At 36.2% G+C, this 14,197-nt stretch overlaps 2 protein-coding genes across 2 annotated transcripts; one reads left to right on the forward strand and one right to left on the reverse strand.

Moving 5' to 3' along the window:
• Positions 1–1,751: 1,751 nt before the first annotated feature.
• D-CDES (D-cysteine desulfhydrase) lies at positions 1,752–6,126 on the reverse strand. The gene is made up of 10 exons (XM_086255834.1): positions 5,835–6,126; positions 5,647–5,712; positions 5,033–5,227; positions 4,817–4,927; positions 4,351–4,442; positions 3,717–3,809; positions 3,190–3,247; positions 2,992–3,105; positions 2,417–2,514; positions 1,752–2,113 (listed from the first exon to the last, which is right to left on the reverse strand). Exons 1-10 carry the CDS (start codon positions 6,081–6,083, stop codon positions 1,909–1,911), a joined length of 1,281 nt encoding a protein of 426 aa, XP_086111960.1. The 5' UTR covers positions 6,084–6,126; the 3' UTR covers positions 1,752–1,908.
• Positions 6,127–7,565: 1,439 nt separating this feature from the next.
• Positions 7,566–12,346, forward strand: LOC147275392 (uncharacterized). The gene is made up of 6 exons (XM_086227837.1): positions 7,566–7,673; positions 7,769–7,812; positions 8,094–11,039; positions 11,260–11,364; positions 11,544–11,718; positions 11,854–12,346. Exons 1-6 carry the CDS (start codon positions 7,566–7,568, stop codon positions 12,061–12,063), a joined length of 3,588 nt encoding a protein of 1,195 aa, XP_086083963.1. The 3' UTR covers positions 12,064–12,346.
• The last annotated feature ends 1,851 nt before the right edge of the window (positions 12,347–14,197 follow it).

Below are 14,197 nucleotides of genomic sequence, written 5' to 3' on the forward strand. Positions count from 1 at the left end.
TGGCATGACTTTAGAAGTGTTAAAACATGACTTGGGATGTCACTAGGTACAATTTGAAATGTATCAAGGGTATAAACATTTAAAATTTTCAAAGAACGACTTGGGATGCCCTAAGGCACGACTTAAGAAACTCTAGGTTATGACTTTGGAAACGTCAAAACTTGACTTGAGATGTCACTAGGTACAATTTAAAATACATCAAGGGTGTAAACATTTAAAATGTCTCGTGCTACGAATTGAAATTCTCAAGGAACGACTTAGGATGCCCTAAAGAACGACTTGAGATGCCCTAAGACATAACTTGAGAAACTCTAGAGTATGACTTTAGAAGTGTCAAAACATGACTTGAGATGTCATTAGATATAATTTGAAATGCATCAAGGGTATAAACATTTAAAATGGCTCGAGTAACGAACTGAAAATGTAAAGGAACGACTTAGGATGTCCTAAGAAACGACTTGAGTTACCCTAAGGCACGACTTGAGAAACTCTAGGGTATGACTTTAGAAGTGTTAAAACATGACTTGGGATGTCACTAGGTACAATTTAAAATGTATCAAGGGTATAAACATTTAAAATTTTAAAAGAGCGTCTTAGGATACCCTATAGAACGTCTTGAGATGCCCTAAGACACGACTTGAGAAACTCTAGAGTATGACTTTGGAAACATCAAAACTTGACTTGAGATGTCACTAAGTACAATTTGAAATACATCAAGGGTGTAAACTTTTAAAATGTCTCGTGCTACGAATTGAAATTCTCAAAGAACGACTTGGGATACCCTAAAGAACGACCTGAGATGCCCTAAGACATAACTTGAGAAACTCTAGGGTATGACTTTAGGGTATGACTTTAGAAGTGTCAAAACTTGACTTGTGATGTTATTAGGTACAATTTGAAATGCATTAAGGCTATAAACATTTAAAATGTCTCGAGTTACAAACTGAAATTCTTAAGGAACGACTTGGGATGCCTTAAGAAAAGACTTGAGATGCCTTAAGCTACGACTTGATAAACTCTACGATTTGACTTTGGAAGCATCAAGACATGACTTGAGATGTCACTAGTTACAATTTAAAATGCATCTCAAGTGGTTCATTGAGAATTTCAATTCGTAGCTTTATACATTTTAATTGTTTATACCCTTAATGTATTCCAAATTATATCTAATTACATCTCAACTCTCAAATCACGACTTCAGAAACTATAAGGAATTTTTACTGGTGAATCCTAGTGACTTGGTACATGTCTTCTTTTGTTGGTATTATCTTTAGTATTATTTTCAATTTTTTGGGATTATCTGTTTTTTATAAATAATAATTATGTTGAGGAAGACAAGAAGATGTCAGTTTGGCGTAGGTCTCAAGGCTCTCAATTTTGCATCATAAGCTCTTTTTTTTTTTTTTTTTTCCCTACTAATTTTGCATCATAAGTTAACCACGTGAAGACTGAAGATGTGATAACGTCTTAAACACATATTATCTTTAATTATTTTTTAAATATATCATATTAATTACGTTAATTTTTGTAGATAATGTGAATCAAAATTCAGAAAACAATGTGAGGGCTAATATAGGTATTACATTTTTATGTTTTTTTTTCTTTAAATAAATTATTGTTGATGTGTCATGGATTTTTGGACCTCAGTTTATAAAAACTAAAAAAGTTATATGGTTTTAGTCCAAACGGGAGCTAAAATTGGACCTGGACCTACCTATAATTATAATCATATCCGAATTCTGAAACAGAAATGCCTAAGAAACTTCGGTGCACAGAGCTTTTCATTTATAACATCCATGAAATAGAGCTGTATTGATTATTAATCAAAGGATACACTTTGATGCACAGAGCACTGTTGGTTTATCTAGAGAGTCGAGCCATAGAGAGTAGTGGACTAGAGGCTAAAGACTAGAACATTTTGCCGATACCATCGTTCCGTGGAACAGATTCATGGACATCCATCCGACGCCAATTTCCCAACAGCGGAGCCATCTGCTCTACCTTGTCAAACAACCCAAGTAGCCCACCTGTGTGTATGAATAGGATCTTCCTTCCTTCCCACTTCTTTGGATTCTCTGTCATGTCCTTCATCATTCCATAAACAGCTTTGCCACTGAAAAGTTACAACCAAAAACTTGAACTTAATTAAATCATTGATCTTGCCATTCTGCAAAAAAAATCAATAATCAAGTGGTTCATGGTTCACCAGTAATACAGTTTCCACAATGTCTCTACATATAAACTCTCAAAAAACATGTCATGCAAAAATATGGTTTTTAACTAATCGAAAAATAGAACATAATTAGTTGAGATTCTTTGTAAATAGACGGGAAAAGTAAAATATACATAGTAAAGATTTCATCGCATGCACCAAGATGTTTGAAATAACGGACTACAAAATATGATTGATACAGACCTGTAAACTGGATCCAGAACAACCCCAGTGGTTGCAGCAATCTCTTTGACAAAATTAAGCTCCTCAGAGGTGTTAATTGCATACCCTAGACCTTTGGCCTGTCAGACCACAACATATAAATACTTCTTTTTTGGTGTTTACAATACATTAGTACTTCATGTTTTATTAGCAATTGATCAGCATATACATTGTGTGTGTAAAATTGTATGCACATTTTTGTAATAGAGACAGCTTCGTATGATAGCATGTTATATGTCTGTTCATAGGGAAAATTGTTCAAACAGTACACATACTTTGGGGTCAGTTTCATTTCAGGACAAAAAACAAAAAACAAAAAAGAAAGAAGAGGGGATGCAGATCGCACCCCCCTCCGCACCCCACCTCCGGCGGCCCTACCCGCCAGCGGGTGCCTTACCTGCAATGAAACTGACCCCAAAGTATGTGTCCTGTTTATAAAATTTTTCCTTTTAACATACATATAACTAGTATGGTGCAGGAAAACTACCGCAAGATCAGCCTTGCAAGAGCATGTACTACATATTTACAGAACTAATCTAATCTGCTTTGACACTCACATTTTGAATGTTAACAATATTACGTGAATCAACGCCTGCTTCAAGTCCATCAAGTAGGCCTTGAACAAAGTCGTAGAAGTAATCAGGGTCATCACAGACAGAGTATGCATGAACCTGCAGAGAAAAAGGAAGAACTAATTGCATAACATGTCCAGAGCAGCAAATTGATATTCTATTGAAAGGATTCCAATGACATACTTTTGCCTTCAACGAACTCAACCAAGACCCCAATGACAAACCAGCAATTGTACCCCCACTAGAAATCAATAAAGTAAAATATTAAACTGATGGAAATACATATTAATCATCATCAACATAAAGGAAAGTGAGTGTTGTCAAATAGAGAAACAAGGTTCTGTATAAAATAATAATGAATGGTTTCAATTCAAGGATTCAACTTGCCGCAGTCAAAAAAATCTATAACACATGGCAACCCTCTATTACTGTATAAGCATAGTACACAATGAAATGTCCTTACTAAACCAAATAAAGCTGGCACTGATTATAGACTTAAATGGATCAATGCCCATTCAATGTCTGGTTGTACTTTGCAGTTAAACCCATCAGCTTGGAGCTACTATTCCCTCACCACTAAGGTAATTATGTCCTCAACAATATCAATGAACCTCACTTGTACAGTAAATTGATATAGAGCTAACTTATACAATAAATTGATGCTTAATATAATTATATTATACTCAACAAGAGATGGCATAGAGCAGAACCTGCCACATGCTACAACAATATCATCAAACTTCATTTTGCCAGTCCCACTGTGAAGCTGCTGCTCAATCTCTCGAACAGCTTCAATATAGCCCCTTAACATTGAACAGGAAATCAAGAAATGTTCGATTTTAAATAGAAAAACAAAAACAAACAAGAAAGGGAAAGGAATAAAAGTGTGCAAGTTTAAGACTTTTGCAATCAAATACATGCATAAAATCAATAAGAGAAATGACACCTTTCAACCCTCACCCCTCCCTTCTCCCTTCTCATCTTGAAGGACCCAATTAAGATTTATGCCATGTGATGAGAAGGGTATTGTGAAGAACAGGTACCAGATACCACATTATGGATATGGATTAAAGCTTAAAAGAAGTGAAGACAAATAGGAATTTTTATGTTGGAAAATAGGAAATTATTTTCATTCCAATATTAAGAAAAGATATTCCACCCAATTGAAGGAGTTCCAAAAATAAATAAAAAACGATATGGAACATAGGAAGGAAATAGAGGGGGGAGGGGGGAGGGGGGGGGGACGGTGAAAATGGGGAAAAAAAAAATCATCATAAAAATAAAAAATAAACTAAAAAACAAACAATCCAAAGAGGTTTGGATAGAAAGACAAACCCATCTCACCAGGTTCCTAGGGAGTTTGATCCACCAACAGGAATAACATATGGTCTTCTTCCTTCTTTTAGCAGCTTTTCCTCTAAGAGCTTAGTAAGAGCCTGAGACCAAATTTAAAATAGAGATCTAAATTACACAATTATTAGCAATGAAAATATATAAGTTTATTCATATCAGATATACATGTTGTTCAACAGCATGATAGCTGCCCATACTCTTTTTTCCCCTGTCTGTTGAGTCACACTCCATTTAAACCACAAATATTGCTTAATATGCAATTCATAATAAATACCTATCAAAAGAATCACTTAGCCATAGATCAGTACTGAAACTTCAGACTTCAACCTTAGATGGTAACATAACATTTCTAAAAAGACTCAAAGAGCATTTGATAAGCTATCAGAAATGCATGCCTAATTAAAACAGACTTGATAAGCATTAAAAAAGTACATCATTGGCAATAAAGGAAACACACCACACTCCCGACTTTTGCATACTCTTCTTTTGAAATTAGTTCGATATGAGCTCCAATTAAACGCTCCACCAGAAGATTGCCTGTCAATCCAGGATCTTGGTCTACAAGGACCTGCAATAGATCATGAGCATGTAGCAAAGAGGGGAAAAAAATAACTTATTTGATAAGAAAAAGGATATTGTAAAAAAGTAGTAAAATTAAGAGAAGGAAATTGACCTTAGAGGTGCGTAGAATGAGGTAACAGTCAAGATTAAGATACTTTGCAGCCACAGCAGTTGCACGACAGTGGTTGCTTTGGATTCCCCCTATCGTTATGATACAGTCGGCACCTTTTGCTGCAGCATCTGCCATCAAGAATTCCAATTTTCTGACTTTGTTTCCACTCAGTTGCATTCCCGTAAGATCATCACGCTAGATATTTGCAAACATTCTGTCAGTGTAAACCAGAAAAGTGAAGGCATAAAACCAAAGCAACAACTCAAGAATTACACTTGAAAAGATCTTATTGAAAATCAATGCACATCAGTCACGGATGACATCAAATCCAAAATGAAACATTGAAGTTTTAATAAAGAAAACTTGCATATAAATATAAGATGCAGCCTATTGCTAATTTACTAGTTTGCATTTAAAGGTCTCAACATTTGATCAAGTGGAAGTTTAAGTATTCATCAGTCTCTCACGGGGACGAACAACTGAATGAACTTACAGTTGGAAAAATCATCATAAATATCACAAATGGCAAAACCCAAATGGGATTTTACTATGTGAAAGCAAATATGGCGACAGAAAGCAAAACATAAAAGAAAAAGTGTATGAAAGGGAAATACCTTCAACCAGACCTCAGTATTGTTGGGCAAATTAGGAAGATTCCATTTGTGAATTGGGGTTGGAAGCTGACAGTGATCAGTGATAACACACACAATTCACAAAGCAACTGCTAATCAATATTCAATACAAACAGAAACGATAATCATATAGAAAATAAGAGCAGAGGAAGAACAGAATTGGGTTTTACGTGTCCGAGAGAGAAGGTGTGAGAAGGGATGGGGTTGATATGGGTTGCCCAAGAAGGAGGGGTGTAGGCCTTGTTTGCCAGGAAGTCCAAACCCACCGACATAGTGTTGGTGTTGGCCTCCGCTTCCATGGAGTGAATCTGATGCTGAGAGTGCAGCAGTGTGAGAGTGAGAAGGCGTCGGTGTTTGTGTGTGAAGGTGAAGGTGTTTTTGTTAATCAGAGGAATGGAGAAGCTGCGACTGCACAACATTTCGCTTCATTTCATCTCACGCTCTCTGTTTCTATTTTCTGACGCCAATTTTTGTCTTTTGCGCCAATTTGGATACGTATTTGACACTTGTCCTCAAAATAAAATTTTCCATCTTAAAATATATAATAATTTCTTTAAACATAAAATGCTTTTTTTTTTTTTTTTATCGTAACATAATATGCACTTTTTATTACATAACAAGTTAGTCAACACAATACTAATCCAATTTATTTATGTATCCTTCTTTTTCTTAATTACGAGAGAAATCGAAATTGTGGATTTTGTTCTATGAAACATTGAATAAAAAGAATATTTCCTAATTTTTGTTTTCTGATTATTAGTTAAAATTTGTCTGGTGGATGAATGCTATGATTCGGGATGGTAAATCTAAGTAAGGAAAATTCGGAGTAATTTTAGCTGTTGGTATACATTCTCGTAATCTGAAACCTCACAGCTAAATTTGGGGAGCTAAATTCGGTGATTTTGATTTATGGGTTCTAGTCAAATTTAGTACTAGATTCCTATTCAACGGTTCAAGTTAATCAATTTCTTTTTTTGAATTATTTTGTAGGAATTTTTCAGGGTGCTTAAGCAGAAAAAAATAACCATGCAGGCTTTTTTCCCATTTCTTTTTCTTTTTTGGGGAATTTTATTGGATAAATTTAGTTGGGTTTTGTTTGTTGGTCATCTGTGTTTGCGTCTAAATTTAATTAGTAGTCTGAGCATTTCTGGTGGAATTCAATCTCTTACTGTTTTGGATTGTGAGCAAGCCAATTTGGGTTCTGTTTTCTCTGGTTTATTCCTTTAATGTACCATTGTATTTATGATTTTGGTGAAGGTGAGTTTGGTTGTAGGCTTGTGTGATATCAAGCAACGGCTTTTACTTGTTGGGGATAGAAGGATCAAAGGTCTCAGACTGTTCTTAGCGCTTTTGTGATTGGAGCCTCATCTTGAACAGCTTGAGGTACTTTGCTTCATGTATGTTCATGTCATTCATTCATTTAGTCTCTCACTAGCCATATCTGTAGTTTATGAATATTTGGAATTCATGCTTTGACTTGGTACTTATGAAGATTTCTCCTTTACATGATTAATTTATCAATGATCCTTGTATTGATTCGACCAGATTGACACACTGTCGTTATTTGACTGTGTTAAGGTATTACACTATTACTGTTGTTTTTTCATTATTGAATTGTTTGTTTGTCCTGTCGTACTTACCCAGAAGAAATAGTAGAATATAAAAATCCTTCTTCAGTAGCTGATGGGAGTTATGCAAACCCTATAAATGTGATGCCTTAAGGCACCATGATTACATGACAATGTAAAAAGAGAATCGTGATTGTGTAATCTATCCGTTGATACTGTCAACTGCTTATATTTTGAATACAATTTATTGGATTCACACCTTCTAATTTTGCATTAGAGCATCATTATCTATTTTTATATTTTTGCTAATGATGTGGATAGGCACAGCAAAAGATGCATTGTGGCCTTCTAAGAACCAATAGTGATATCCATAAATATTCAAGTAGAGGAAGAGATTCCTTATCAAGGAAAGAACAAAACAGTTTCATAACATCTTTAAAGGTAATGTATATTTATTTTACAAATTAAGTTGGATATACTTCATTTTCTTCTATGACTTGAGTATAATTTTTCTGTGGGTTGCCTCCTTTTTTCAGGATTGTGAAGTGCCTTCTGTCACGTGGAGGAACTCTGATCGTAGGTAAAGTTGTTTTACTTGTCATTTCCTAATTGCTTGTTTCTCACAGCTACATGGTGAAACTAATCCAATAAAATCAATTCGCATGTTTTCTGTCTTTTGAATCAATGTTAAGCTATGTATGACTGTAACTTTTTTTCTTTTATGGATATGCATATCTCCTAATCAGTATATCTTTGATGGACATTGCTAGATCAGTAATGCATTTTAACCTTTTCACTTAGAGTTCCTTCTGTTATGGCTTGGGAAGGACTGTTATTTTATATCCAAATTTAACTTCTCAGGTGTGCAATCCTTGCATTCCCTTCCCTTGAACGTGAGGGATTCTGGAGAATTGCAGCACTGCCGTTGCAATGTCCTGACAATATTAATCACTTGGTATCTGGTGCTCTGGTGAATATGGATAGTCTGCATTTGGTTCACCCACAACCGATTAATCCATTCAAGGTTAGTCGACAAAAGGTGCAGAAAGGACCTCCCCATGATGTTACTTATTCTGTCAAGTCATTTGCCAATAGAAGCTATACTGGTTCAACTGTGCGACACCAATCTCGAAATACGACCTTGGCAAATAAAGCTACTAAATGGAATGAACTTTCTAGGAGATCTTTTCAGAAGTCATTAACCTGCAGTGATTCCTCAAGTACCATCCCAAACTGTTCTAATGCTATTAACTCGTCAGATATGATTAATGGTAATAAGAAAATGGACAGCATTGTAAAGAGAAGTTCAAGAAAGAAGACTAGAAAAAAGGGTAAACAGAACAAGAAGTTTTCATGCAACACTGGCTCTACTGAACCGGAAGTGTTGTCTGAGGAATATGCCGATGGAAGTTCAGCTTCTGAAACCTGTGGTAACAATGATGGGGACGGACCATTGCCAGATAGTGCTGTCAAGAATTTTGAAACAACAAAGACATACACCTCTTCCAGTGATGAGGTTGGTATACCTTCTGTGGGTAATTTTGGAAATCAGATTCTACTCAAAGACTCTGGATTTCCCATCTTCAATAGGGTGGAGGGTGTTCATCATACTGCGCAGGTGAACTGTTACAATGATATGTATAACAAAGGTTACTCTGATATGCAGGAGTCCATTTTCGATTCAGCTTCGGTGGGTTCAAACAGTGATGACAGTACTAAGGCTGGTCATAATGAAAAACACACTGAGAAGGAAATTTGCAAAATAGATAGTTCTGAACCACCAGGTATGAGTTCCAGAAAGGGAAATTTCTCTTGTCAAAGCTCTTTAAATGATGTTGTAGACACATATGATCACACTGAGGGAACAGGGCATGGTATTCAGGTTTGTAGCAGTGGTGACATGCAATTGGTTGTGCCTAACAAGAGAAGTAAACAAAACAAAGTAACACCACGAAGTGTGAATGTCCCTAAATTTGGAGGTATTGGAAATCTGCATATTCGTACAGCCACAGGGAAGGAAAACAATCATTCTGTCTGGAAAAAGGTCCAGAGGAATGATGCCAATGACTGCACTGGTGAGTTGAAGAAAGCAAGTTCTGTTTACTCACCGTTTGATCTCCCTTTGAGAGAGGCTCCTTTACTTAAAAGAACCTGTAATGCTGTTGATGAAAATGTCTTTTTGAAGAGTGAGGATAAAAAACAGCAAAAGGATAAGGTTTCTAAGAAGTTGAAAAGAAAAAATGGTCCAGCATCGAAACAAGAATACAACTGTTATTCCAGGAAGGGATTTCATGCCAACATGGCTGGCTCAGATGCTTGTGTGAAGGTTAGGATGGAACAGAATCATCTATTGGATATCTCGTCTCAGGTGAAGGACAATAAAGGATTAAGTCTTGTTTCAAGATCTTCCTCTCAGTCTAGTTGTCCAAGGGCTGGATTTCAGAGCAGCAAAGTAGAATGCATGACCTCTGAATCAGTCCACAGCATGCAACTCTGTCCAAATGAAATGGGTCATCTTGAAAGTGTCTGTAATACTGTTTCTGGCATGAAGAAGAATCAAAGTATAGGAAATGAGGATAACTCAATGCAAAAAATATGTGATTCCTTGAATGGATCAAATCTGCTAAAGGTGCAGTCTCCAGTCTACCTTCCTCATCTAGTTTGTAATGCAGCCAGTCAAGAAGTACAGAAAGAAATCTCTTTTTTGGAAAGCGGCAGGCAAAACCCTAGTGGCTCTGGATCTCTTACACACAAATGGATGCCGATTGGGTTGAAGGATCCTGGGTTGACAAGCTCTACTAGATTTGACAATTCATCTCTTGAACATTCTGATGAAGCAGCTTCTAAGAGATGGACCCTTAGAGACTCTTTTAAAGGGAATGTGGTTTCCAATACTCAAAATCTTGTTTCTGAAGCGGCAGTAGTGTCCACAGGTCAGAGTTTTGGAGACCTAAATTGTTCTTCCGACAAAGTTGAGGGCAGGCTTCCGAAATCAAGTACAATTAAAGAGCTGATCAATAAGAAGCTTGATGCAGCTAACTGCATGAATAATTCTGAAATGTATAAAGATCTAAATGCATTTGAAGCTGATTCAAACAGAATACTAGAAGCAGTGAACAACGTTTGTAGGGCACAACTGGCATCTGAAGCTGTTCAAATGGCTACTGGTGGTCCAATTGCTGAATTTGAAAGACTTCTTTATTTTTCATCCCCGATTATCCATCAATCACCCAGTTTTATAAGTTGTCATACTTGCTGCTCACGGAACCAGGTTGACGAGGTTGGTGGGGTATCATTGTGCAGACATGAGATACCTAACATCAATTTAGGGTGCCTATGGCAGTGGTATGAGAAATATGGGAGCTATGGGTTGGAAATAAGGGCAGAGGAATTTGGAAATTCAAAGAGACTGGGTGCTGATCGTTTTGCTTTTCGTGCTTATTTTGTTCCTTTTTTGTCAGGAATTCAGCTTTTCAGGAATGGTAGGAGTACTGATTCTGTAGATATTAACCATAGGCTTCGTAGTTCTGAGGTGTTCAGCGCATGTGGTAAGAGTGAGACATCCAAAACATCCTGTAGTATTGGTAGTCATCCAATATTTTCAGTACTTTGTCCTCAGCCTGGTTGCAAGGAAGATGCAATCGCCCCCCCACTTGTAAATCAATTGTGTACTTCGGAACAATCTTCAGCTTCTGCCGAAGATGTATCTGTTCAATTAGCTGACACAGCAGGGTCCAGTGATTTAGAGCTACTTTTTGAATATTTTGAATCTGCACAACCTCAGGAGAGGCTACCTTTATATGACAAGTAAGTATCTCATAATATATTTAAATGTCTTTCTACTTTCTGGAAATGTTATTAAGATAGTGGGCACAAACTATTTTTTTTTTGCTTCTCAACAAAAAAGGGAAAAATGAAGACGATTGTTTTTTCAGTTGGTGTTTGTAAGTCTCTACTTTGTAAGTAGCTCTACAGTGATCTTAAAGAATGGCCTACATTTATCTTGTTCTTTTTCCCTCTGTTTCAGGATAAAGGAGCTGGTTACAGGTGATGAATCGTCGCCTTCCAAAGTGTATGGAGATCCAACTAAACTAGACTCTATAAATATAAATGATCTGCATCCCAGTTCCTGGTTAGTAATATTGCAGGCTAAGACTCTCCATAATGTAAATTAATCTTTTTAATAGGCCCCTCGTTAGTTTCATAGAATGAAGCAAAATTATTATCTTACATGTTTCAGAGCATTCATATATTCAGTTGACACAGAGTGAATTCTAAATAGTTAACTTTCAAGTGCCATATGATTTTCAGGTATTCAGTGGCATGGTATCCTATTTACAGGATACCTGATGGTAACTTCCGCGCAACATTTTTGACTTACCATTCACTTGGTCATTTGGTCCGTAGAAGTGCCACATTTGAGTCTCCTAGTGTGGACGCTTGTATAGTATCTCCAGTTGTGGGTCTTCAAAGTTACAATGCTCAGGTAGTCATGGCTAGTTGTGCATACATTGCAGAAACATTATGCAGATTTTATGTGTCTATTTGGCATGTAATTAATCCATACTGTAAGATCTGTGAAGCTTAATTAATTAATATAGATTGTATGCCACATGAACAGGGTGAATGCTGGTTCCAGCAAAGACCCTCAGCACCATGGCAGATAACGGTAACACCAGCCTCAAACCCTTGTGGAGTACTAGAGGAGCGATTGAGGACGCTTGAGAAGACAGCATCTCTTATGGCAAGAGCTGTTGTGAACAAAGGAAGTACTACATCTGTAAACAGGCATCCGGACTATGAGTTCTTCCTCTCTAGGCGACGCTGGTGATTTATCAAAATATCAATTAATTCATTCTAACAACTCATTAAGTAGTCTTCATTTCCCCATTAGGCTTTGCTACGTTCAAGTAGCATCTAACCTCATGTAGGGAGAAAGAGTGACCAACCTTTTCCTGCCCTTGTGTTTTTTGTTTACCCCATATGGAACTGGTTCCATTGGTTCCATATGTATATAGCCTTCTGTTTTTTTTTTCTTTGGTTACATATATGTATATAGTTTTTCCTTCCATTATGTGAGTGCCTTAAAAAATAGAGCAACTCTTCAAGGCTTTGGAAAGGTAATGTAGTGTTATCAGTAGTTTAGCAGCCTCCCGATAATGTAAATATTAATGTGTACATAATTTATGATCTCTAAATAGTGTTATAAGTTTTGGAGGTTAATGCAGTTACTGTTTCCAAAGAAAGGGAATATACATTATTTGTACAACTGCATTGATGAATATACATTATCTGTAAATCCACTTCTAATTTGAATATTACAGAGTAATGATGATTTTGTCATTACTCACTAGTTGGAAAATTTCCTTCTTTCTTCTTTGACCAGGTAGTTGGAAAATTTCTTTTACAAAAGAGGAACTCAAATTAAGTCAATAACTCAAGAGCCATCGTAATTATTTAGACGTTGCCTATGTCACACATGCTCATATATGGGGTCCAATTTGGCAATTTCTATTACGTACCACCAATAGCAAGTTTTTTTTAAATTATTTTTTTAGGGGTCAATAACAATGGTTCAAAAGGTAAACTTAAATGTAGAGGCTTATATCTTAGTGATAGTTCTTACCACCACATCTACAATGAAATTCAACTACTGTTTTTCTCCTTACTCGACATAAAGGGTATATTTGAATAGTACAATTGATAAAAATAAAAGAACCCACTGTAAATTATGTATCAACCAAGGAGAAGCTTTGAACCGGGACAAGGAGAAGCTGTGAACCGGGGCAGAGAGCAGTTCTGAACTAGAGCAAACATAAGCTTTGAACCGGAGCAAAGATAAGTTTTGAACTAGCTAGGAAGAGAGAAGCTTTGAACCGGGGCAGAGAGAAGCATTGAACAGAGGCAAGTAAAAGCGTTGAACTAGGGCTGAGTCAAGTTTTAAACCGAGACAAAGAGAAGCTTTGAATCGAGGCCAAGAGAAATTATGGACTAGAGAATACATAAGCTTTGAACCGGAGAAGAGATAAACTTTGAACTAGGAAGAGAGAAGCTTTGAACAGGGGCAGAGGGAAGCGCGGGGGCAAATGAAAGCATTGAACTGGGGGCAAATGAAAGTGTCAGCCTAATAAATTATTCAAATTCACAGTTTAAAAAGAGAACATTTATGCTTAAACATATGTGCATGACATCATAGTTCAAACAGAGGAGGACAGGTTCTACTTATTTCATCTCATAAGTTGGGGATCTCTGCAACCATACCATTGGTTAAAGACATCTCATATATAATCACTGCCATAGATAAATGATAAAATTTGTGCAATACTAGTTAGGTAACTAACTTAATTTTAATTAATTACTGGCCTTAGTAGTAATTATTCTGGGGATTGAACCAGACTACTAGTCATATGATAGTCATTAAATACAAATACAAATACGCGCGTCTCCATATTCATATAATTTCATGCTAAAGCTAGAAGTGCATAGGTGCTTGTTAAAAAAGGCCAATGATGTATATCCATAACTGTTGGACATTACTATTTCAAAAGATAAGGCACAAGGATACAAAACAATAAAGGGATAGTACTAGACAATGATTATCATTATTCTAGATAAGACTGAGGTAGCTTTAGCAGAATGATTCTCTGTCCAAAAAGTTCACCTGCATGCATGACACAGAACAAAATGAAGTCAAAATCATAAACCCTCTCTTTTATACTGTGCAATTGTACAGTTTGTACACTCAACATTCACTATAACGAACCAGTATTAACGATCCAAAGAAGCTTGAATGTGATTTATTTACATGTATAGTCAGAGTCACATTTATGCATGATTTATAAACCAGAGTAAATGAAAAGTTTTCTTAATTTCTTTCACAAAACAGTTTGACATATTATATTATGTATTGTACTCAAATTATGTATTAGTTAGCACCTTTGATAATCATGTAGAATATAATATAA

This window comes from Dryas octopetala, chromosome 9 (assembly GCF_963921425.1).
Source record: "Dryas octopetala chromosome 9, drDryOcto1.1, whole genome shotgun sequence".
Classification (NCBI taxonomy): Eukaryota; Viridiplantae; Streptophyta; class Magnoliopsida; order Rosales; family Rosaceae; genus Dryas; species Dryas octopetala.

What these genes read in the sequence shown, in the direction of transcription:
- D-CDES (XM_086255834.1), bottom strand. Translation starts at nt 6,083, where the DNA reads ATGTTGTGCAGTCGCAGCTTCTCCATTCCTCTGATTAACAAAAACACC. An exon ending in ACACCTTCTCTCTCGGACAC is followed by an intron (nt 5,713 to 5,834) that starts GTAAAACCCAAT and finishes GATCACTGTCAG; the next exon opens with CTTCCAACCCCAATTCACAA. An exon ending in ATGCAAAAGTCGGGAGTGTG is followed by an intron (nt 4,443 to 4,816) that starts GTGTGTTTCCTT and finishes ATTTGGTCTCAG; the next exon opens with GCTCTTACTAAGCTCTTAGA.
- LOC147275392 (XM_086227837.1), top strand. Translation starts at nt 7,566, where the DNA reads ATGCATTGTGGCCTTCTAAGAACCAATAGTGATATCCATAAATATTCA. An exon ending in GTTTCATAACATCTTTAAAG is followed by an intron (nt 7,674 to 7,768) that starts GTAATGTATATT and finishes TCCTTTTTTCAG; the next exon opens with GATTGTGAAGTGCCTTCTGT. An exon ending in TTCAAAGTTACAATGCTCAG is followed by an intron (nt 11,719 to 11,853) that starts GTAGTCATGGCT and finishes CCACATGAACAG; the next exon opens with GGTGAATGCTGGTTCCAGCA.